Genomic DNA, 26,837 nt, shown 5'->3' with positions numbered 1-26,837 from the left:
TAAGACTGCAGCACTGCTCAGGATCACAGAAGAGTGTACACACACACACACACACACACACACACACAAACACACACACACAGAAACGAGCTCCGCGATGCCCTGCACAGCACAAGCCTGGGCCCACAAGCACCAAAGCCTGTTTATTCAACCCACCTATAGTCACTGTTCCTGGCTTATTTCCATAGTTCCAATGAATAGGCTAGATCTATTAATACTTATGTTTAATGTATTTTAAATATCATATTTGTTTCTTTTCAGTCATCATCCCTCAACATCCCTGAAGAAAAAAAGTTTTCAAAGATGTGAACATGTTAAGCAGAGATGGGCCGGGGATGAGGGGCACTGGGGTGCAGGTGTGAGTGTGTGAGGTGGTGAACGAGGTGGGGGGGGGGCAGAGAGGGAGGAGCAGTGGGGGGGAGGGGGGTAACAGGGTGGATGAGAGGCAGGTGATGGGATGGACGCTGATTCCCGAGAGGGCAGTCACTCCCGTGAAGGCCACACTGCATGCTGGCACCCAGACACAGTGACTCAGAAGACACAGTGACTCCCTGAACCGGCCAGGACACTCCCTCTTCTTCTCAGAAATTCTCATTCTCAGGCCCAAGGGCCCATTTCCCACCACTATCAGCACACCCAGTGTGCCTGACCCGCTGGGTATCTGCAGACTGCTGGCAGCCACAGCCCTGCGGCCGGGGGCTGGGAGGACTGATTCTACTTTTCCACCTTAAAGCCGGCCACACACAAAGCTTTAACGGCTTTGAGATAAAAAGTCTACGAAGCTGCAGTCCACTGTGGAACTCTAGTCCCTGGGCCTGGACCTCTGTGTGTTGTTGTGCCTGGACCCCTGGCTTCAGAATCATGCATATGCCCTTAGCATAGAGGTGCCCAGCCCAGCCCCACCTCACTGAACCTGAACTTCAGGGCTGGGCCTGCGAACTTGGATTTTAACCCTATCCCCAGGGGATCCTGAGGCACAGTTAGGTCTGAGGCCCCTCTGCCCACCCAGACGCCCCCCTTTTTCCTTCCTGTTCCCCCCACACTGGAGAGCAAAGACGCCCTCCTCTCCCTGCTGGGGTAGAGCTACTCTCTACATGCCAACGTGTCTCCAGTTCATTTCCTGCTAGGTATTCACCAGCAAACAGTGAGATCACAATAGCGGCCTAGCAGACCAAGGTCTCAGGAGCCTCGCAGATGTCACATCAGCTTCATGGCACACAGTGTGAAATTTCTACCCAGAGCCACAAAGAGGAAGTTCAGACAAACTCAGAGGCTGTGAAGGGTGGGCTACTTGGCCTTAGCAACCAGGAAGGTCAACAGGATTTGTTTTCATTTCGAGAAGAAATATCAAAATATACATTCTTTTCCACATGTGGTTTTGTTCTCCTTTTTTATTGTGTGAGGGGGTGGTGGAGAGCTGAATAAAGTAGCTTTGACACACTTGATTCTAATTCTATCACCCCAGGTTCAGAAAACTTTCTCTTAGCCTGGTGTATGTACATCTAGATCTGTATGTACTATCCTTTCTAGGCATCTAGAAAACACTCAGCTTCAAATTTCTTTTCCTTTGTTACACCTTAAACCACTATTACATAAATCTCTTATGTGTGTAATTCCTAGAACCAAGGTAAATGCGTCAACTTTATTTTGGAATCAAGCAGTTAACTCCCTTTCCATATTTACCATCCCTATGCCCCTACTAACCACCATCCCTCAAAACAAAAGAAAACAAACAAAACTCTCAATGGCCCTACACGTTCCATGTCAGTCCCTGTAAGACAGTATGCTTTCATTCAGGTATCAATTTAGTTCATTTCTGAAATGCATCTGGCTTTTCATAACAAAAGTGGAAAGAAAAAGAGAGGGAAAGAGACAGAACTCACGAGGTGGGAGTGTGGAATGAGAAAAGGAAAATATGACACAATAAAAGAGAAATGGAGTAAATGACCAGAGCTCTTTCCAGCTCTGCAAAGAATTGTGACCCTCAGATACAGAGAACAAACTAGTGGGTACCAGAGGCGAGAAGAGTGAGAGGGGGGACAAAATAGGTGAAGGGGATTAAGAGGTACAAACCACAAAATAAGTCATAGGGATGTAACGTACAGCACAGGGAATACAGTCAATATTTTATAATAACTTTGTATGGTGTGTAGTCTATAAAAATATCAAATCACTATGTTGTAACCTGAAACTAATATTTTAAGTCAACTATACTTCAATTTAAAAAAAACAATTGTGACCCTACCAAACAATATAATAAAAGAACAACTACAATAATAATAACCCAGCACTGTGTGCCAGATAGTGTGCTAAGCATTATCTATTAATTAATTCATTTCATCTTCACAACTACATCATGAGGGAGGTATACTCTCATTATCCCATTTAGCAGATGAGAAGATCAAGGCTCAAATAGGTTAAGTACCTTGTCCACAGTTACAGAGCCAGGATCTGAACCAAGCGGTCTAATGCTTTGCCCTCAAGCACAAAGCCACGGGAAACGTTGGAGATACTGCGGCCCCCAGAGAGCTCGTGTTGACCACCCACGTCCCTTGCCATCAAAAGGGACTAGACGCTCCTGCAAGGCCTTTAGTGAGCTCCTGCCTGGGATCAAATGAGGGCGAATGATAAAGAGCTCTGTGAAACCTAAAGTGCTTCCTAAATATGAGGGCTCAGAACACCACTGTAGGCAAACAGCCAATCCAAAAACAGGAATCCAATAATGGCCAGTGGTTCTCCACATTTTTTTCTGCCTCTAAATACCCAAGAGATGGAAAGGCAATGAGTTTTGTAAAAGAACACAAAAAGCACTAATCACAAAAAATAAGGATAAATTGGACTTCACCAAAATAAAGAACTTCCAGTCATCAAAAGGTACTATTAAGAGAGTAAGAGAAGATGTTTGTGATTTTTATCTCCAGTGAGATGAATATCCAGAATATGCAAAGAATGCCAACAAATAAATAGGAAAAAAATGAACGACCCAATTAATAAAATGGATAAAAGACTTGAATAGGCATTTCATAAAAGAGGACACACCAGTGGTCACAAGCATAAGAAACAGGGTGAACATGATGACTCACCAGGAAAATGCAATTAAAACCACAATGAAATAAAACAAACACCCTTCTGAATGGAGAGCATTCAAAAGACCACCAATAACAAGTACTGGCAAGAATGCAGAGTTGCTGGAACTCTCATACATTGCTAGTGAGAGAGTACAGTGATAAAACCACGTTGGAAATATCTACTAAAACTAAATGGACACCTGCCTTCTGATCTAGTAATTCTACCTCTAGATATCCCCTAGAGAAATGAGCGCATACGTCCACCAAAAGACACATTCGAGAATACTCAGTTTTATTCATAATGGCCAAATTTTGCAACAACAAAAAGCCAAATACCCATCCATAAAAGAATAAACTTGTATATTTAAACAATGGAACAACAAAACAACAACAAAAAAGAACCAACTACTGCAACAACATGAATGAATCTCATAGACTTAATAATGAGGGAAAGAGGGCTTCCCTGGTGGCGCAGTGGTTGAGAGTCCGCCTGCCGATGCAGGGGACACGGGTTCATGCCCCGGTCCGGGAAGATCCCACATGCCGCGGAGCGGCTGGGCCCATGAGCCATGGCCGCTGAGCCTGCACGCCCGGAGGCTGTGCTCCGCGACGGGAGAGGCCACAGCAGTGAGAGGCCCAAGTACCGCAAAACAAACAAAAAAATAATGAGGGAAAGAAGCCAGACATAAAAGACTACCAACGATGCGATTCCATTTATTTGATGTTCAAATACTCACAAAAGTCATCCGTGGTGACTGAAGTCAGAACAGTGATTTTGTCTTGGGGAAGGAGTAGGGGCCGTGAGTGGGAAGCAGCCCAAGGAGACCTTCTAGGGTAACAGAAATGTTCTACAACTTGACCTGGGTGGTCACGCAGGCGTGTGTGTGTCTGTGTGTGTCATGTCATTAAGACACAGACTTAAGATTTATGCATTTCACTCTGATTACACCTCAGTAAAAAATAAAAGTTTAAAAAAACCCAAGATATACTACTTCTCATCTAAACTCAGTAGTTATCCTGACTCAAGTGCTCCCTAGCAGACAAGTAATTGAACTACTCTATGCTCTTCTTTAAAAGGTAGATAATGAGTGCCTACCTCATGGGGTTGTTGTGAAGGTTAAGTGAAACATGTGTAAGGCATTTCAAAGTGTCAGACACACAGTAAATGCTCCAAAAATTAGTTGTTATCACAGGGACAAATGAGCGGCAGGTCAGTGGAAGGAATGGACGGCAAGTCAAAATTATGGAGGGAGAAGAGCAGGTTAAAAAGGAAAAGAAATGAGCCACGGTGCTTCTGATACGCAGGACCCCACCCCCAAAACACTGTCACACAGCACTGAAAAATCACACCTCTACCAGAAAGCAGCCAGGCCAAAGACTGACATACAGGTTCTGACATCACAGCCATTTCCTTTTTCCTCCTGAATAAAGCATCACAGTGGCCTACTTCCCCCTTTTGGAATTAATGTCCGATAACTGCTAAGGACAAAGAAGGAGCCTTCAGCAAATTCTAGAAAATCTGCCAGGGTGCTCCCACTACCCACCAGATGAGAGAAGGAACAAATGACTTACAATCCTTCCTGTGGCTCAATCCTACAATTCTACATCAAATACAGCACCTCCTGTTCACTCTGAATATGTCCTTGGTTAGTGCTATATCTGGATCAGCTTGAGAAGCACGAACAAGGATCTGCAACTTTCTCTAAGCACCTCACCTCTCACACTACATAGGCGATGCAGAAAACAGTCATTCACCTATCACAGGGCAAACTGCTACCCACCGCCCTATCTCCTTCCAACTCTGGCCTCCACAAAGGGCCCTCATAAAGCAATACATAGTTTATCGGCACATCCAGGAATCTGGGACTACTGATGTCAGCTCACAGCCTTCTCATCAGCCAGGAGCAAGCAGAATCACAACCAGCTCTGATTCCAGGCTTACTCGACAACCTCCCTACTCTAATCTTATTCCTGAATCTGAGTCAACAGTGGTGATCTCAGTGGCTTGGCAATTCACCCACTTCCTACTGGACCAGGAAATGCTATTACTAACTCACTCCACCCCACTGAAACAAACACACTCAGAATCTAACAGTACTGTTCTTTCTAAATCGACCTCCAAAGATCTTGGGTTTACTCATTCATAAGACTATAAATCTTCTGCTGGCAAGAGTTCATTCCCCAGCTTCTATCCACACTATGGCACATTTAAGGGTCAAGTTCAGAGTAAAAGAAGGACTGTGGCATCCACAGAAACACATGTACTCACAGCCTGTACATGAAAACCACCTCACTATGTTTAGATAGGAAGACAGAGGGAAACAATGAAGGTCTGGAGAATGGACTGCCATCCACTGGTGAAAAGAGATACGCAAGCACCAAAGGAAGTGGTCCTTTGCTTTTAAAGTGCTACTTGGAAAACTGGTCCCTAGCCGTTCCTTGGCAATTTTAAGTGTTCAAGGTTTCAGTAGATCTTCATTTACACAAACATATGGCATATCTTCATTTACACAAAGATATGGCCAACGCAGAATAATCCTGGAGAATGACATCTCTTCCGTGCGTGTATGAAATTAGAGTCAGACATCTATAGTGACCAGGCAAGTAAGCAAAATGAGTGAAACTGGGTAAGATTCTTCCGTGCCCCAAGGAAAATAGGCTTGGTCTCATTTTCCTTAAAACATGCAGCCTGTTATTCTTCTGCACTTTTGCTTTCTGATAGAGTCATAGGAACAAAGGGAGTTTCCCCTCTATGAGAAAAACAATAGTGCAAATGCAAGGCAAAGTGGCAGCTGTCCCCTGTCATCATGATGGGGGACAACAGGGCATGGTGGAGACTGCAGCAAAGTGAAGAGCACACACCCCACCCAAAGGAGGCATCCGCCATTCAGCCGTATAAACAGCTGGCACATGGGAAGTCTCGATCAACATTTACAGATTTTTCCCATTTTAAAATGTTGCCTTAAACAACTCAAGCCAAACCAAACATGTCTGTGGACCACCAGCCTGCGATTTCTGGGGTCTGTGTTCGTCCTTCTCTGCCTCTCCCTACCTGAGCTCCACCCCAGGCCATCACCACATGTTATAACGTCATCTTGTGCACCGGGACCAACAATGATGCATGTCTGTGTTCTTGATGCATCTCACAGTCCAACTCAGCAGAAGCCTTCCCAGTTCAATGAAGGAGGACCCTGGGATACTTTCCCATTTTTTCCAATACTGTGGACCCAGTGTCATCACAGGAGGGCAACATTCATCTACTATCTGGAGACAAAAACTTATGAATCTGCAGAACTATGCATGCTCTGAGATAATCAACCATTGACGATGCTTGTGCATTACATATCCTTGCACACGAGAAGAATACATATGGCATGGTAACCTGGGTGGGGTACAGGTGAGAGAAATAGAACATGAGAGGGAGACCAGACGTTGCAAACCAGTGGCCCACCAACTGCAGCTAAGGTTTACTGAGTGTTTATTATGGGCCAAGCACCAGGCTAAGGACTTCGCTTGCATTATCACTTGTTCCTTGCAATGAAGCAGTACTATCATTATACTTCTTTTAAAAATTGAGACTCAGAAATGACTTGCACAATCTTGCACTGCTAGGTAGCAAGAAAGCCTCAACTTGAACCCAGTCTGCCTGACTCTACAGCAAGGCCCATACTTTAAGCACAACACTGTACTGCCCCCTTGTGCAGGCAGAGTCTGTGCCCTGGGGATCCAGGGTGACCAGTTCCTTAGGAGGAAGGAGGGAGGGAGGGGAAAGAAGGCACTTCTCTCTTTCATTCTCTCTCTCTCTGGAGGAAGGAAAGGGGAGAGGGAGGAAGGGACTTCCTCTCCCCCGCCCCCCACCCCAAACACACATACACACACACACTCTCACACACACACACACACACCCCTTAAGAAGTTTTCAGAAGCAGGCTTCTAATCAATTATTTAGAAAGGATCTGATCCTAATGAATGAATGAACCATAACCTATTATAACCTACAGCAGTGACGTCCTGGGAGGAAAGGTCCTAAAATAATTAGGACCATAGCAATGATAATAGTCTGAAGAGTAATATTGCCAATCACATCAGATTATTTCCTATACTTTTATTTTAAAGGAGACTGAAGTCATGAAACAGGAAGCCCAGACAAAGACATCTTTGGCACATTAAGTTACACGGTCTTAAATGAAACATATTGAGTGCCAGTGATGTGCATGCCATGGGCACCGAGGAAATAGGAGTAAGCAGATTTCAACGCCCAGCACCAGGAGAAAGCATTATTAACTGCCAGGATGAGTAACACTCAGGGGAAATGCAAACACTTGTTATTTTGATAACAAACTGAAAAATACTCTAATTCAAGAAATCTTCTAGGTCATTTATCAATTTTTCTTTGTTAGTATTCTATCTCATGATGATCAGACATGCAGGTAAGTGGAGTTTGCTGGTTGAACCATCTCCTTTCTTTGGACTTATGTGATAGCAAAATTTTCGTTTCAATTTTTAAAAAATAAACTCATTTTATATTTAGAAATTGGCAAATAAACTGGTATACTCAATCAGTAAAACTCCAAATTTCACTATGCAGGCTAAAGAATAGAAACAGTAATAAGAATAGAAATAAGTAACAGAAGTAATATAAATAAGGTTGCCTTACTTCACACCACAGTCCATTAACGAACACATCCCACTCTTACTTAAACCAGAATCCATCAGCAAATACTTTCTCATTTAACTTTTTAAAAGCGAAAAAAAACAGTAATTTAAAAAATACATGAATTCTAAAGATTCTAAGAACTTCTTAGCTAGCTCATTTTACAGAACAGCCAAGGAGCATTTCAGAAAGTACAATATCCCCGCCCCCCCGCCCACCCAAATCATGGAAGTCAGAGCAGGAGAACACCCTCTGAGGAAGGAAAAAGTCATTTCCTCTCCAAAATGTCAATGGCACTGAGACCAGCACTCTAACCAACCAGCAGGAAGGCAAAATCAAATATTATTTCAAACAAGGGGTGAGAAGGGGAGGGGAGGGGAAGTTTGAAACCAGGAAAAATGGATTCATCTGTTGCAAAAGATAAAGACAGGCCACACCAAGAGGGAAAAGCAGGACTGGCTGGTTCTCAGCATACACACTGGACCGTCCCAGTCACTCATCTGTTTTCATTATCCTCAAATAAGCTGTCCCTGAAGCAAAGAGCCCGACACTTGAGCTCAGAAAGCAAGGTTAAATGTAATGTTTAAACAGAAGTTACATTAACTGAGCATGCTTGCTTCTGCAGGAAACTGGGTATGAAATGATGTATCACAAAAGGGTGGGAGGAAGGAATTTCTAGAGAAAGAATGAGTCACTTAGAATACCCTTCCTTTAAGAGGTAATATTCACATGATGATTTCTTCCACAGAAACACACACACACACACACACACACACACACACGCACCACTGACTACTAAATGTCAATGTATAAAGGACGGCTAATTTTCAACGGGACCAGCTAATAGTTACTAATACATATACAAAACTGCCATCTAGAGGCTGAGCACTGAAACAAAGTCTGTTACATAAGATGATTCTTTTTGGAAAACACAGTCTTAACACTCACACAATCTCACGAAGACACACAAACAAGTACATGCATACACACCACATACCAAACTAAAAGAGTATTATTTTAACTTAAAATTAGTACGGTTTCCTTTTGACACCATAAATTGGAAGGAGGGGTTTAAAACCTTTTATCCTGTATAGGAAATGTAGATAAATAACGGGTTATCGCATACATAATTTGAAAACAGATTCTTCCCCTGGCAGCCCCTTTGCGGATATACACTTAAAGCACCTGTATTCACCCACAGCTTACAGATGACTTGAAGAGTCATGGCACTATAGGAAAAAGGCATGCCATCAAAATGAAATAAACGGGCTCAAAGAAATACCCTCCAAAGCTATGGCTCACCATTAAGAACAAGGAAGTCCCGGGTTTTAGGGTAGAGCAAAAAACTTCAAAGGAACAACCTCTTCCGACAGAGAACTACCATCAGGGAAGAATATTACAGCATCCCACCTTCAAAATAATCCTGCAAGGTCGGTATGATTAGCCCCACCTTACAGATGTGGTTACACCACCAGCCCAGACTCACACAGCTAGTAAAGAAGCAGATCTCAAATTCAAACCTAGGGCTGCCTCGATCTTTTACCAGCACCATGCAGCCTTCTATAAAAATGGACTTGAAGTAAGAGTGGTGACTCATTGGAGGGTTGGGGTAGATTACTCAGATTTTCCATTAATCTTTCTAGCCGCCACTATTCTTACCAATCTCCCATTTTCCTGTTTTGTTTTGTTTTTGTCCTACCTATACAGAAATGCAGTTTGTGTGTGTACTCGCTCAAATTTTAGTTTAAATATCAACTAATATGATTCAGCTCCTGTAGTCTCTTACACAGTACTTCACCAAAGTCCCGAAGGAAAGAACAAAATAATCTAACTCAAAAATTGCATTACCATAAAAAACAAAATTGAACAACCACATGCACACAGTGCTGGATAAAATGACGTTATTCTGCCTCTGGGAGCAAATTACCTGAGACAGATATTTAGAATTGAACAGAGTTATATAAAACATACCTAATTAAACAACCAGCCAACCAATACAAAGAAAAGCTCGTACACTGTGCAAATAAATACACAGTACACGGTGGGACGCGAGGATAGAGTTGACAGTGGGTATGACACACCAGGCTGGGACTGGTTCAGAAGAAAGCTGTCTCTCTTTACCTATTCGTGGAAAGCTCACAGAAGGAGGACTTTGGATTTGGTTTGCAAGAAAAATCAGATGACTTTTAAGAAGGAAAGTCCATTAGATTCATAATGCTTCATTAAACTTTATATGTCCACGGTCAGTAGAGTCTCCAGTATGTAGTTATGGTTAATGAATGAGGAAGGGAGGGGAGGAGAGAGGGAATGAAAATTCAGGGCATTCTAGTCATGCCATCATTCTCTGTAAGAGTAGAAGGGTGAAGTCCTTCTGTGTGTTACATCTTCCCTACAGCATTCTGGTCCTCCAAGTTTGCTGGAACACTCAACATACTAGTACTTATACCTTCAGTTGCACGAATGTATGTGTATGTGTCTGCCCATTCTACAATCAACGGTAAGATCCATGAAGGCAAGGACTGTGCTTGTCTTGGTCCCCGTGACACCACTAGCACCCAGTACCCCTGTCATCCTAATAAGTTGTCCTTTGCTGCCCACCTCTGGAGAGTACCAAGGGTGGGAATGGGGCACTCAACACCCTACATAACGTCTTGAAATGTATGGACTTCTGTTGGCGTCAGCTAGTCCTGGAAAACATAAAGCATTCTAATTATTTCCTTTCCCCAAGTATAAACACCACCTCTCAAGAGACTACATTGATTCAGTGCATCAAAAAGAAGCCTTTTGTTTCTATTACTTTCCATATGGTTTAGTGGTCCCTCCTGGAAGACATCTGGGAGAAAATACACATGTGTCACATACATCTGTGAGACATCTCTTAAAGATAAACAAATGCAGAGATGCTGGGAGATGACTACCACCATGATTCTTTAGCTTAAACAAATATTTCCCCTACATTTGCTCATTCATTTCCATAAGTTACTGCATGGTGGAGTTAATTGTTCAAAGTGACTGAAGACAGACATTGGCAAGTATCACACGCCACTACCCCTAACAGCTGCTTTTAGATGAAGCCCCATTTTTACCCAGGAATTTTACACTAAGCTCCCTCAAAAAGAGTTAACACACTTTAAAGAAAAAATGATAAATCTATTCTTTAGTCCATTAACCAATATAACATAAAAACTTTCAAATGTTTGGTTCTATGGTAAGGTAATACAAAGGCACCAAAGAATGCTCCTTTATTAAGGGATAAGAAAGGATGACTTTTTAAAAAGCTAATGAAAGCTTAGGCTGCCGTAAAGAGTATCCAGAATACGGAAGATAATTTATGTGAAAGGAGTGTGTGTTGGGCCATCCATCTAAAAGGCTGTCGGGGGCCCCTTTTATGGCTGTTTCAGTGAGAAAGGCCCTCTTATTCAATACTGTATTGGTTTGCTAGGGCTGCTGTAAAAAGACCCACAAACTGAGTGGCATAAACAACAGAAGTTTATTATCTCACAAGTCTCGATCTAGAAGTTCGAGCACAAGGTGTCAGCAGATGGGTTCCTTTTGAAGTACGGAAAGGAGAATCTTTTCCATCCCTTTCTCCTGGTTTCTGGTGGCCTGCTAGCAATCTCTGGCATTCTTTGGCTTGAAGACACATCACCCTGATCTCTGCCTTCATGGTCACATGGCATTCTCCCTGTGTACCTGTCTGGCTCTGTGTCGAAATTACCCCATTTTATAAGGACACTAGTCATACCGGATTAGGGCCCACCCTAATCACCTCATTCTAACTTAACTACCTCTGCAAAGACCCTATCTCCAAATAATTTTCGTTGTCAGAGAGTGAAGATTAGAATTTCCACGTATGAATTTGGGAGGTACACGACTCAAGTCATAACAAATATCTTCTAGGAAAATAAGAAAATATTCTTCTTTGGAGAATGCTGTAGCAACACCCACAACTACTACAACCCACACATGTTCATTTAAAGCCAAGTAATATTCTAAATGCTAGAGTCCTGAAAATGAATTGAAAAACAAAACCAGAAGGGAAATTCAAAGAAGCATCACATTGATTTGATGGACATGATACCTCGGTCTAAGCAATTTTTCAGTTTGGAACTGAAGTCACAAGAATTTCTACTAACTTTCACTTTTCAATGTTGCAAACAATAAAATTCTCTTCAAAGAAAGCCAAAGGCATGAAGAGCTAATATGAGCCTGTGCAACATTTGCTCAGAAAAGTCCAGGGGTCTTCAGCATCTTCTTAGGTCTGAACCTCCCCCCAAAACTAGTACTGTGGAAAAGGAAAAAAAAAAAAAGGCAGACCCTAGAGAAAAGGGATAGATGAGATGTAATTACGTAGAGTTATATAATTATGTGGAAGTCAATATGGAAGGATGGAGGATACAGAGAAGGGAGTACAGGTCTAGTTTTGTGATGTCAAAGTTGTAAGACAACTTAGATGTAAGAATTAAAAGTAACGTTCTGAAATGTATCCACGGTATTAAAGAGGATCTTTGACACAAGAAGTTCAAGAACTATAAATCTAAATCCCTAAGCTCTGGATTAACCCTTAATTTGATTTCTAGCTCATTCATGGGTCAGAGTCACAACAGTTCTTCCTAGAGGACGGAAATGTCAGGAATTAACCCCTTTCCAGCAGGATTTGAGGATTAACAAATTGACGGCAACGCGCTGGGATACAATGAAAAAAATCAACTGATAAATGGCACTATTGCTTTGACTTCTTACTTATGCTAGTCTCCTGAGATAAACAGAAATGAGTGTCATCTTAAGAATAAAAGGTAAAAGAAGAGGTGTACAAAAAATACATAGCATTTATGGAACCATGTGCCCTGTGCTTGGCCTGTGCTCTCTCTGCAGTGCCTCTTTAAACCGTTAGTCACGCAAGGGCTCTCTGAAGGGTACAGGGCAGGAAATATGGGAACAGAAGCAAGTGTACTGCTTTAGTTCACCCACCATTAGTTTACGCACCAAATGCCAATGATAAGAGTGAGAAAGCCCTCCTCAGATTTCACAGTCAGTAAGGTGACTGTCAGTGGTGGCCCTGAAATCCAAGTACAGATAGCACTGGGCTTATCACTCGAAATGTTTCTAAAAACCCTAAGTTTTGAGGCAGCAAAGTGCCCTACAATGAGGTCCTATGACCCTCAGTTCAAATCCCACCTGAAACTTGGGTAAGACTCACCCTCTGTAGATTCCTCCTCAGTACCATGAGATACTTGGAGCACAAGCCACCCTGGGCTGTAGTGAGGATTACATGTGAATTACATGAAATACATGAACAGCGTTCAGCTTCCAGAAAGTGCTCCCTTACTGCTGGTCCCCTCACCCCACCTCCATAGTTAACTAAAAAAGTGGGTTTTACTGTGGTTATCGCTGTTGCTTTTTTCCTGGTAACCTGTAACAGAGGCTGGTGATCACCTTTATTACTAGCTATATTCTCCTCCACAAGGCTAAGAATTAAGCTCCTTAGTAAAGAAGCCTGAGGGTTTTTTATTTTTGTTTTACTGTTGCTTGTTATGTTTCTAATAAGGAAAATGCTTTCATGTGCTCTGAGAAAACTGTACTGTGATATGCCTGCTGTTTAATGTACCAATTCTGACTAAGAATAGAGGATAACAGAAGAGCTTATTCAAAAAGTGGATTTCAGGGTCTCTCTTGCATAAAGTCAGATTATATAGGTCTGGGGCCTATAGCTATAGTTCTAACAACCACCCCTGTGGATGCTGAGTGAGTGGTTCTCACCACACAGTAAGAGACACTGATGTCATCAGCTTGCAACCCCGACCTCCTAGAACATCACTTCCTAAAGGCTACAGCTTCTGCTACAGAGCAACGTGAAACATCATCACTGAGCCTGAAGGATAAAAGTATTCAACCTTAAAACCACACATCATCACATATTCTAAGTCAAATAATCCACACTTTAGCATGTATTAATATTTTGATAGAATAAAACACTAATAGATACTACATAATGCTTATCCATGCTACACGTTAACATACTCTGGGAACAGTCTAAAACCTCATGCTATTAAATATAACCATTCCCTCTTTTACTTTCACATTTCTTAGGTGCTAAACTTTGCATTTTGCCCCTCTGTCTACCCAGCTCAGCAGGTAGAAGCTGAGAAGTCTGTGGAAGGTTGAAAAGACAGCACGACAGCTAGCAGCACATCCCCTCCTTGCTAAAGTACGCTAGTGAAAAAGCAAGGTGTAGGAGTTTTCCAGAGAACAGGACTCCGGGCAGAGTTCCCAGGAATGCCTCCCCTGAGTGTGTGGAAATGCCTTTTCCCTCTCACCTCAGTCCCTTCCTGGATGTGGGGGGAAAATGCAGAAAGACACTAAAGAAAATACTGCCAACAGTACCCTAACCTTTGAGACCAAAGACGACAACCTATATAGAAAATGGAGAGAAGGGGTTTCATTGATGTTCTGTGTTATTTCGGGTGATGGCCAGTCAGGTGTGACCACAAAAGGAGACACAGAAGGGGCTCAGGCAAACCAAGTTTCTTATATTCACAGGTGTTAGAAACAGGACACTTGGCACACCACACAGGGCCACATGGGAAAGCACCAACACCATCCAGTAGGCAGAAGTGGTCAGAGGGGAGAGCCTAGACCACGACCTTTGTTAAGAGTTTCTGCAGCAAAGGCAAGGCAGGGATAGGTAAACCGTTTAGGAGTGGCTGGTCTGAATAATTTCACAGGTGCTAATAGGCTGTGGGAGTGGTCCCTAGGTGTCTGGTAGAGGAATATTGCCTCCTGGGCTGTTGGAGCCAGTAGAGGTGCTGTGGCTCTGGACCGGAAGTCCACAAATCAATGGCGCTCACCACGCTGAGCCCTCGGCTGACTCTAAGAACTGGTCGGCCCCGAAAGGGGGCAGGCTCTCCCCAGGCAGAAAGCACCACAATACACAGAACATCAAAACTACAAATAATACAACAGTACTATCTACTCCCCTCCTGCTTATTAAGAGGAGATTTAGCAGCCTCATTCTGCACAACTGCATGCCCCTCCACTTCATGCCAAGGGAACCAGAGATGATGACCTAGAAGAAATCAACTGCCCAAACCCACTCAGTATGCTGAATGTGACACATTTGCTCTCAGCTTATAATTGGGACGTGCAAAGCTTTTCTGGGCATAATATAGGGGGAAAGTGGTAGGAAGTGTTGGTAAGGGTGGAAATGAGATGGAGGAACCATGGTGAGTTTTAATTGCCTAAAAAGCAACTCTCGGCAACTTCTGGGAGACTTCTGAAGAAGAAAACAATTCAGCTTCAGAAAGAATCATTGACCTCATTTCCAAATCTAACAAGAGCTGCAATGCAGGGCACTGCCCTCACCCAGGAAGTCCTGCAAACACGCGATCATCTCTGGGAACTATTCAGCTGACCAGCATCAAACAACTGGCTCCATTTCCACACAAGTACATCTGCTAATCCATCTTTCATGGATTCCAACAATATGAACTCCAGTAAATTCCATGCTTAGAATAGAGGAGATGCCTACAAGGGCTTAAGGCATCCTGACTCAGGATCTGTTTAAAGTCAAGCATCATCTTAGTTTGAGGCACACTTTTTGCAATCCCCCTTTGCTACCCCAATTCCACCTACCCCACCATACAGCCCTTCTCCACTCCCTTCCCCTCTTACAACCCACACATGGTGAACGATTGGGGTACTCTCTTTTCTTTACAAATGATACTGATTTCTCTGCATTTAGAGTCTAGCTCTTGAAATATCAAGTCAGGTAAACATGCAGGACATGCTAATTAACAAATAATAAAGGCTAACTGTTGAGCTTTTATTATTTGCCAGTCTGCCAAGTGTTTTATATGCCTTCTCTTCTTGAATCCTGACAATGCTAGGAACCAGGTACTATAACCATCTTCATTTTCCAGAGAATGAAATCAAGACCCTGCAAGATTAAGTGATTTGCCCAAAGTCACGTGGCTACTAAGCAGCAAAGTCAAAATTTAGATCCGGGTTGCCTGACTTGAGAGCCAAAGCTGTAATAACTAGACCGCTAATGAGACACGGTTAGTTTCCATGAACGTCTGATTTAGGCTAAACAGGCGTGCTCTCTCCACGGGTGCTCTAGCAGCCTCAGGGGCCACAACACAGGGACACACCATGCCTCAAGAAGGCATTTCAAACCTGGCAGCACATGGAGCAGCCCACGCCAGGTGGTACTCGCGCTCCAGATCCTCTAGAGCTGCCGTAAAGTGGCCCCAGGTAAACGTCCCAGACAGGGTAGATACTGGCTTGACAAAGTGGTGTAGCTTTTTTAAAACAAATAAAAAATAAAGGGGATAAATTAACAGCATTATAGGACAATCATGATGAGATTTAAGGATCTTTGTGCTAGCACTGCTGATCTTGAATAGACAGCTCACATAAGCTTAACTCATGGCTTTCATTCAAAGAATTAACCTGTTGCCAAGTAAAGTGTCTCAAAGAACTGGAATGCTGTCAAACTAGCTTAACACCATGAAATGGTACAACTTAATGAGACTGTAAATCTTGAGGAACACAACACAGAGCTCCCTCTCCTAAGACTGATATCGAAAGCGGTTTGCTTTCTTTCCTGGATGCACATACACAGTGGTAGGCGAAATACTGTAACTAAAAAAAAAATTTTTTCTGAACATCTTTATTGGAGTATAATTGCTTTACAATGTTGTGTTAGTTTCTGCTGTATAACAAAGTGAATCAGCTTTATGTATACATATATCCCCATATCCCCTCCCTCTTGCGGCTCCCTCCCACCCTCCCCATCCCACCACTCTAGGTGGTCACAAAGCACGGAGCTGATCTCCCTGTGCTATGCGGCTGCTTCCCACTAGCTATCTATTTTATATTTGGTAGTGTATACATGTCAATGCTACTCTCTCAGAAAAGCTTTTTCTTTAATTGATAGAACTTCTTCCACTTTTCCCTTTACCTAACTCCTTTTGAATCATTACATAAAAATTTTTAAGTAAAAAATCTTAAAGAGCTGAAACAGTCATGCTAAACAGTTTTCTTTAAACATATATTCATCCTCCTGAGACATAATACACATTCCCAAGAAAGGAATCCCTGACATTAAAATTAAACCAACCAATCAGGGGTTCAGGGCTGAATCTATAGGATGGGGAGGCTATACCGATTCTTGCAAATCAGTAACTGGCCTGAGGTCTATATGGAGAAGGGAAAGAGGGGGAAAAAAACAGAAAATTTTGAATGAATGGAAAAGAAATCCAAATTCGGCAATGTTTGTTCCTGAGAAAAAGTGTGACAACTACTCACCTGTCTACTGCTTCCACGTCAAAGCAAAAGCGCTTCTCAATAGAGTCTGTTTTCCGCCGTGTGCAGGATTTGAGGGTGACTGATTCATCTTCTCCCTGTTGGGAACACACAGACTATCAAGATGAGGCCAGAACTCAGGCCATGCTCCTCTCCAGGACAAACGTGCCACATAAACAGAAGCGATCATTTCATCTTCTCAAACCTGAGTGTTCAGGACCACAGGAGGTGGAAGGCTGGTCATAAACCTTCTCAGGCCACAGCCTCATGCAAATAAAATCTGTAAGCCATGTTTAATACTTAGAGCCCAATGTCTTGAGTACTAATAGATCATGATGGTACAGCATCAACCCATGCTAGGTTAAATTCTTGTTGATATTGGCTTAAATAGGTTTAATTTATAGGTTTGATAAGAGTTGAAACAAGATTACCTTGAGGTCTCCTTCCAACTCTGGATTTCTATGACCTTGGTTCAATGGTCACTTCTCAGGGAAACATTTCTGGGCTGGGTCAAACACCCCCAGACATGTTCATATAGCACCATGTACCCCTCCTTCCTTCACAGCACTGATCACAGGTAAGATCTGCTGTTGCTGTAAGTGATGATTCAAATAATGTCTCTTTCCTCATTAGGCTCTAAGCTCCTTGAGCGCATACTGTACTGTGTCTGTTTTTGCTTACCCTTGTGTCACCAGCGGCCAAACAGGCCCAGGAACAGAGGAGGTGTGCAATAAATATGTTTTAACAGCTTTATTGAAGTATAATTTTTAAATGTATAATATATTGCACATGTTCAAGCATACAACTTATGAGTCTTGACATCTGTATACATCTGTGAAATCATCACCACAATCAAGGTAGTGAACATTTCCATCAGCCCCAAAAGTTTCCTGGTAAGTCCCTTTGTAATCCATCATCCCTCCACCCAGTCCATTCCCAGGTAAACACTGAATCTGTTCTCTGTCATCACAAATTAGTTTGCATATTCTGTAACTTTATACAAATGGAATGCTCTTTTACGTCTGACTTTTTTCACTCAGCATAATTCGTTTGCGATTCACTCATGTCGTACAAATCAAGTTTATTTCTTTTTGCAAATGATATGACCAATAAGGGGTTAATATCCAAAATATAAAAACAGCTCATGCAACTCAACAACAAAAAAGCAAACACCTCAATTAAAAAATGGGCAGAAGACCTGAATAGACATTTTTCCAAAGAGGAAACGCAGATGGCCAACAGGTACATGAAAAGACGCTCAACATCACTCAACATCAGAGAAACACAAATCAAAACCACAATGAGATATCCCCCCACTCCTGTCAGAATGGCTATCATCAAAAAGACCACAAATAACAAATGTTAGTGAGGATGTAGAGAAAAGGGAACCCTTGTACACTGTTGGTGGGAATGTAAATTGGTTCAGCCACTACATAAAACTGTGTGGAGGTTCCTCAAAAAACTAAAAATAGAATTATCATATGATCCAGCAATTACACCCCTAAGTATATATCCAAAGAAAACAAAACATTAATTCAAAAAGATACATGAACCCCAATGTTCATAGCATTATTTACAATTGCCAAGATATGAAAGCAAGCTAAGTGTCCATCAATAGATGAATGGATAAAGAAGTAGTGGTGTACAATGTTCACTGCAGCTCTGTTTACAAGAGCCAGGACATGGAAGCAACCTAAGTGTCCATCGACGGATGAATGGATAAAGAAGATGTGGCACATATATACAATGGAATATTACTCAGCCATAAAAAGAAATGGAATTGAGTTATCTGTAGTGAGGTGGATGGACCTAGAGTCTGTCATACAGAGTGAAGTAAGTCAGAAAGAGAAAAACAAATATCGTATGCTAACACATATATATGGATTCTAAAAAAAAAAGGTTCTGAAGAACCTAGGGGCAGGATAGGAATAAAGACACATGTAGAGAATGGACTTGAGGACACGGGAGGCGGAAGGGTAAGCTGGGACAAAGTGAGAGAGGGGCATGGACATATATACACTACCAAATGTAAGATAGATAGCTAGAGGGAAGCAGCTGCATAGCACAGGGAGATCAGCTCAGTGCTTTGTGATCACCTAGAGGGGTGGAATAGGGAGGGTGGGAGGAAGACACAAGAAGGAGGGGATATGGGGGTATATGTATATGTATAGCTGATTCACTTTGTTATACAGCAGAAACTAACACACCATTGTAAAGCAATTATACTCCAATAAAGATGTTAAAAAAAAAAAGTACTGGTGTATACACACACACACACACACACACACACACACACTGGAATGCTACTCAGCCATTAAAAAAGAAACTTTGCCATTTGCAACAACATGGATGGACTTGGACGGTACTGTGCTTAGTGAAATAAGTCAGACAGAGAAAAACAAATACTGTATAATATCACTGTAGAATCTAAAAAATAAAACATGTGAATAGAACAAAAAAGAAATAGGGGCTTCCCTGGTGGCACAGTGGTTGGGAGTCTGCCTGCCGATGCAGGGGACACGGGTTCGTGCCCTGGTCCGGGAGGATTCCACATGCCGCGGAGCGGCTGGGCCCATGGACCATGGCCGCTGGGCCTGTGCGTCCAGAGAGGCCGCAGCGGTGAGAGGCCCGCATACCGCAAAAAAAAAAAAAAAAAAGACTCACAGACACAGAAAACAAACTAGTGGTTATCAGTGGGGATAAGGAAGGAGGGAGGGGCAAGATAGGGATAGGGATTAAGAGGTACAAACTACTATGTATAAAATAAATAAACTACAAGGATATATTGTACAGCACAGGGAACATAGCCAATATTTTATAACTATAAATGGAGTATAACTTTTAAAAATTGTGAATCATTATGTTTTACACCTGAAACTTAGGTAATATTGTAAATCAACTATACGTCAATAAAAAAAATAAAAATTAAACATTAAAACAATAAAGGTAATTTTTAAAATCCATGGTACAAAAAAAAAGGGCTTAGTTCTTTTTATTGCTGGGTAGTATTCCATTGTACAAATGGAATGCAACAGTTTTATCGCACAAGACTAATTTATTGTCTAAAAACATAGAGGTTTCTGCCCCTGATTTCTTCTCTTGCTGTCACGTAGGAATTTTTTAGGGTTCCTTTTTCTCCTATATCTGCCAATCTTTTTTCCTAAACTAGGGGGGAAATTAGCAAACTTGCCTAGTTTGTTGAATAATAGGAAATGTGACTGCGTATGGTAAAACTTAACCACCCACTAATATCAGAATAGCACACAAAACACAGAAGACCTAGGAAGAGATAGTTTATATTCACAAGTCTTACATCTATTGTCTTTTACTGAATGGCTAAGATTAATTTCTCAGATTGAGAATTGCTCCTTCTGCAACACGTAAATGACTGGAAATGCCCAAACATATGGACTTCTGACCATGTTAACGTCTAACTCTATTTCTGATTTAATGGCGTTGGACTACCTCTCACTTTGAAAGCTTAGGGGGAGGTGTCCCTGAGAAATAGGAGAAAACAGGGGAACTATAAAAGATTGTCAAATATAAGCAGAAATAAGAAGAAGATAAGACGCTGTTCCCAAGACGACCATTCCATATGAGGCAAAATCTATAAAGATGATCTGTTCAAGTACTCATGGTTAAAAAAACAGGGGATGGAGATAACAATCACTTAAACAAATAAATGAAGAGTTACAACCGTAACAAACACTACAATAAAAGAGGCATGGGAAGCAGCCACATAGCACAGGGAGATCAGCTCAGTGCTTTGTGACCACCTAGAGGGGTGGGATAGGGAGGGTGGGAGGGAGGGAGACGCAAGAGGGAAGAGATATGGGAACATATGTATATGTATAACTGATTCACTTCGTTAAAAAGCAGAAACTAACACACCATTGTAAAGCAATTATACTCCAATAAAGATGTAAAAAAAAAAAAAAAGAGGCATGCTGTGCTACAAACGCCTACATTAAGGGGATGTGACCTCGGCAGGAAGGTCAGCAAAGGCTTTCTTGGGCTGAGACCCGAAGGATCTACAGGAGATAAAACCAGGAGCACAGATCAGGGGTGGAGAACAGCAGGTGGAAAGGCCCTGTGGTGGGGGTCCATGGAGTCCTGGAGGAACTGAAGGGAAGCCAGTGCGTCCGGAATCCCCATGCAAGAAGAGGGAAACTGGGCTGAGAAAGGGCTTGAGGGAAGCAGGGACCAGATCATGCAGACTGTGGTCTGTATACTGTGAGCAGTGGGAACATATGAAGGGTTTCAAGCCAGGAAAGGGACGGGGTCAGCTCTGGGCTGCTCCAGGGCTCCCAAAGAGAGCACCCTCATCTCACAGGATAGAACGCGGGGAACTGTCTTTCACCACACACAGGCCTTGTCTCCAAGAGGATGCAGAAAATCCGCTCACATCTCCTGGACTGAAGCTAAGAGAAAAGCAGGTACTTTCAAAGGAAAATGATCCAAATGAAAGGGACAGGGAAGGAGAGACAGGGTAGACAAAGAGCGTGTTAGGAAAAGAAAACACCCTATATTCTACGTTAAGTCTGCCGCCAGCTCCTAGGAGAGCTTTGTACAAGCACACATACAATGACGTCACATGATTCTCCTGTATAAACTGAGAAGACATCACCGCTGGACAGCCAGTCTTCACATTTCCTCACCCTGAGGATGAGGAAACAGAGCGGCGTCATGGAAAACTATTATTTTACACATATACAGTATTATTCTCTTTTATTATGATGATGAACCTCAGAATCAGGAGATGTAGGCTCCAGAATCAGGGTTTGAGCACTGGTTCAAAGTAACTCTTTCAACATACATCCTTAGAAATCATTCTCTCTCTCCAACCCCCAATTTCCTCTTTTGTAAAGTAGGAAAAATGGATAAAACAGGATGATAAAGTACAATGTTTTAGAAAAATATAAAACAAAATCTAAATATAATTAATTATTACTAGAAAAATTATTTCATATAATATCAAGCTCCTAATATGGCAGCCTCTATTATGTGTCAGGCTCAGTTCCAAGAAGTTTATATACACTAATGTATATAAACCTCTTAACAACTCAGTGAGGTGTTTCCTATTATCCCATTAAAGTCTAAGGAGTCCCAAACACACACCATAATTCGTCTCTGCCCTTCACTTTCAAGCGTGGTAAGAAAGGAGTAGAGAAAATACAAGAGAGTTCTTCACTCTAGCTTTAGGAAAGCACAAGATAAATGGTCCCAAAATAAAGACTGTGTGAGAGAATGACTCAGTGAATCTGATTTCTAGAAGGACTAGGAGTTAGAAAAGGACTATGACTTGACCCAAGAAAGGCAGACCTAACTCTATTTCCATTTCATGAATAATAAGGAACTCCTATTAACAGAGATTTTTAATACTCCTTCTAACTCTGTAATTTCTCTATGTTTTGATATTTTCACATATCTGCTTTCCTGAGATTATTTATAAGTCAACTCTACCGCTAACAAGACACATTAAAAGAGCCTTGGCTAGGGCTTCCCTGGTGGCACAGTGGTTGAGAGTTCGCCTGCCGATGCAGGGGACACAGGTTCGTGCCCCGGTCCGGAAGATCCCACGTGCCACGAAGCGGCTGGGCCCGTGAGCCATGGCCGCTGAGCCTGCGCATCCGGAGCCTGTGCTCCGCAACGGGAGAGGCCACAACAGTGAGAGGCCCGCGTACTGCAAAAAAAAAAAAAAAAAAAAAAAAAGAGCCTTGGCTTTTTTGCCTTGATACAGGGAAGTACAGAGATGCTGATCAACTCCTGCACTGTGGTCTAAGAGAAAGAAAGCCAGGAAGAAAAACTGGAAATGGCAGAGAGCAAGGGGACAGCACAGGGGAGTAGCTAACAGTAATGACAACAGCGTGACATCACTGACCCAGGCAGTCCAACCTCAGGGCCAGTGCTCTTAGCCTCTACACTGTAATGCCCGCACATATGCAAACCCAACAGGATGCACAAAAATTTGCCACAGAGAAGAGGGCCAGGGTTGGAATACTTACAGAGGACTACTTTATCAACAGATTAGACACAGCCGGAAAATTATTTAAACTAAAGACAGAACAAAAGAAATTATCCAGAGCGGAGTCCAGAGATTCAAAGAAATGAAACATATAAATATTTTTGTTAAAAAATATTTAAATATCTCCAGAAGGAGATACTGAATAATAGAAAGAATGGGGAGGGGGGCAATATTCAATATGATAGTTGGTGAGAATTTTCCAAAGTTACTGAAAGACACCAATCCTCAAATCCAGAAAGGCCAAAATGCCTAAGCACAACAGATTGGGGAAAAAAAGAAAAAAAAATCAGAGAAAGGACTGTCATAATGAAATGTAGAATACCAAAAGAACAAAAAAAAGAAGATATTATGAGGAGCCAGAGAGAAAAGACAGATCACCTAAAAAGAAAATGCAGACAGAGTACTCCCAGAGGAAAGGAGAACCACTGGGGCACAGCAAGGAGCTCCCAGCAGTGGGGACCCCGCAGATGCAGCCTGACTATCTCCTCCAAGGACGGCCACAAGAATACCTTCCATCCCACATGCTCTTCAATGCAATGTGACTTTGATACTCCGTTCATCAAGAGGCAGGGCCTATGTCCTCTCACACTGAAATTGGGTGGGCTTTTATGACTGTTTCAACCAACACATGGGGCCAACCTAAGGCAATATGACTTCTAAGCCTCGGTCATTAAAAGGTTTTGCAGGGTCTCCTTTTGTTGCTGGAATATTCACTCTTGAGTCCTTTAGCTACCCTGAGGCTGCCATGCTGTGAGGAAACCCAAAATAGCCCACGTAGAGAGGCCAGAGGACAGGCCCTGAGACTATACAGAGCAAGAGGAAAAGAAGGAAGAGAATGGGAGAGGAGGTCAGGAGAAAGGAAGAGAGCTATATCTGACCAGCCCAGAGCTGCTTCAGACCCTCATGATCCAGCTCCAGTCACTATCTGATTGAAAGAGCATAAGAAACCCTTAGCTCAAACCATCTATCCAAATGCTCCGCAAAGATCTCACCCACAGAAAGTGTAGGAAATGCTAAAATGACTGGTGCTGTTTTCAAAGTCGCTACATTTTTGGGTGACCTGTTACACAGCAACAGATAATTGGGACATCTAAACTGCCAACTGGCAGCCCTCTGGGTATCGGGTGAGAGTGACAAGAATCAGTTTCACAGGATGAGGTCATCCAAGAATTTCCAGCATCTAAACACATTATACACACTTAACACTGTATATATGTGAAATACAAAAAGCTTTCTTAATTGCGGCTGCCAATGTAACTTAGTGCTCAAAATAATCATCTTGTTTTATTTACTTTTTCAGGTGCCATGCCTCCTGGAACTACTGTATAAAAATTAAGAAAATTACAGTGAAAATTGGAGGTGTTAACTTCAAACATGCATTATACTCATCATATGTTAACCAAGCAAATCAAGCATGAAATTTAAAAGTGAACTCACCCCCTTTCCTCCTGACTTTTGGTCAAATGGTACCATGGTGATTTGTTTGGAATCCCGTTGATATGTACAGTAGTGCTTCACCCAGGAAGTTCCAAAATGACCTGCAAGGCAATATTCCCCATAAAACATCTCTACACGTCCACTGCATGCTGGAAAAGCACACAACCAGTAACTCACAATGCTCACCTATCCTTAAACTGTTTCTAGGGGCAATATACTCTCCACACCAGCTAGACGTGAACAGGCAGAAATCTGATTCCACAAGCTGGAAATGGAACCGACCCAGGGCTTTCCCCAAGGACCAAGGAAGACTGTTTGCCACTAAATGCTGCATCAGATGGGTCTTAAAATACGAGGGAAGTAGAGGTTCCCTGGGGAAATTAATTCACTTTCCCATATTATCAATCTCCATCTGAAGTTTCCTTTCCCCTGACAGGAGTAAGATGACTGAGAAGGAACACAGAAAAGCTCCTCAAAGTGCTTGTCACTGTTCCCATCTGGTGTGATGGCTTCATGCTTCCCACACAGCTGTTCTGCGACCATGTGCACACACGTACAGGGGTTCTGACCTACTTCCAAACCCCTAATTTTTACTTTAGCAGAACTCAAGAAGATCTGAAAAGCAGACAAGGAAAACCCAGAGACACCAGACATGTGGAACAGAAGTAACTGTAAATGCTCAAATGTAATCTAAGGAGTTTGTCCCTCAAAATTATCCCTCAGGAAAGAGGCAGATGCCCTACAGACAAATTCTGACAGTATCTGATTTTATCAGGTGCCTGGCCAATTACCTTATTTCAAACAACAAAGTATTGTTAGAGAAAGAAGGCATGATTGGCATTATTAGCCTGCAAGGACCTCAATCAATACGAGTTCTGGATGCTTATAGAGATCACATAGCAGATATGATTAAAAAACAATAATGACAGCATGAAAACAGATTTAGCAGACACTTAATAATTATTTTTCAGGGTGTGAATGCCCATTGCAAGTGTTGGATGTCATTTAGTATACTTAAAAAGCAACAGAGTGTCTACCCTGGAGCATCAAGGACAAATGAAAACACCAACCATTCAACTGTGTTTCTGTGGCTTAGAGAATAAATTCCAGTGACAGCACAACACAAAGATTTCAAAAGTGCTGTATCTTGGACACTTTGAGCATCATAATAAACAAGGACAGTAATGGATTTAGCCTAATGAACAAAATGGGAACTCAAAAGTCCATACTGACAGTAGAAAGATGGATGGATAGACAGATGAAAGAAAGAGAGAGAGAGAGAGAGAGAGAAAGAGAGACAGAAAGAAAGAAAGAAAGGAAGGAAGGGAGGGAGGGAGGGAGGGAGGAAGGAAAGGAGAGAAGGAGGGAGGTAGAAAGGGGGAGGATGCTTCCTTACAGCACACTGAAAGGCAACTAATAAATGTGGAGGCAGTGGCAGAGCTGCAAAATCACCATTTTGCGACCATCACAGTAAAGGTCAGTCCAGGCCAGGATTGTCAATGGATGCTAACTCCATGGGAGGCAAAGTCTGATGAGGGAAGGGCACGGTCTTAAGGTGTCCGCCCCACAGACCGCTCATCAGTTACAAGGGAAACATAGTGACAGCACAGTGGGGAAAACAGAAAGTACCTTGACTGGGTGATCAAAATCAACAAGACCACGGAGGGCAGAGGAACATCCTTTGCTCCGGATGTGGCACCCGGGAAAAACACAGCATTACTCATGTAGGATTTGACCAGGGATGCATGACCTGAATCTAATCATGAGGAAACATCAGACACACCCACAATGAACAAATTCTATACAAGAACTGGCCGATATTCCTCAAAAACGTCAATGTCATCAGAGGAATTGTTCTAGGGTAAAGGAGACTAAAGTCGTCATATGACAACTAAACGCTGTATAAGCTCCTGTACTGGAGGAAAACAAAATGCTCTATAAGGGCATCACTGGGACAACTGACAAAATGGGAATATGAAATATTGTTTAGATGAAATATCTTATCAATGTTAAATTTCCTGGACATGAAACTGTGGTTACATAAATGAATGTTTTGAGAAAATACACACTGAAGCCAAGAAGCATGGTATATGCAACCTGTTCTCAAATGGTTCAGAAAAAATTATAATGTGTGTGTGTGTGTGACTGTGATATGCACACACACCCATACAGAGAGAGAAAGAATGATCTAACTGGAAAAATGGTAAAAATTCGTGAATCTGGGTAAAGGTCATATGGTCGTTCTTTATACTATTCTTGCAACTTTCTGTAAGTTTGAAACTACTTCAAAATAATGTTACAAAAACTTCCAAATTTAAAAAAAAAAAGCTGTATTCTAATGATATGC

At 42.2% G+C, this 26,837-nt stretch overlaps 1 protein-coding gene across 8 annotated transcripts in view; it reads right to left on the bottom strand.

Moving 5' to 3' along the window:
* The window catches only part of ARHGAP26 (Rho GTPase activating protein 26), a 484,190-nt gene that overhangs the window by 314,319 nt on the left and 143,034 nt on the right, over positions 1 to 26,837 (bottom strand). For all 8 annotated transcript variants that reach the window (XR_002646893.3, XM_022589981.3, XM_089909436.1 and 5 more), the window contains 2 exons: positions 24,491 to 24,591; positions 17,032 to 17,126 (listed from right to left, as the gene is read on the bottom strand). Coding sequence is in view for 7 of the 8 variants with exons in the window: in XM_022589981.3 (XP_022445689.1) it covers positions 17,032 to 17,126; positions 24,491 to 24,591 (196 nt within the window). In the remaining variant the exon portion in view is untranslated. The remainder of the gene's footprint in view (positions 1 to 17,031; positions 17,127 to 24,490; positions 24,592 to 26,837) is intronic.

The sequence above is a fragment of the Delphinapterus leucas genome, chromosome 3 (assembly GCF_059928025.1).
Source record: "Delphinapterus leucas isolate spDelLeu-1000000601 "Yukka" chromosome 3, BTC_Dleu_Yukka2, whole genome shotgun sequence".
NCBI classification, from domain to species: domain Eukaryota; kingdom Metazoa; phylum Chordata; class Mammalia; order Artiodactyla; family Monodontidae; genus Delphinapterus; species Delphinapterus leucas.
Note: the sequence above shows the minus strand (reverse complement) of the source record. Positions and strands in the feature narration are given on the sequence as shown.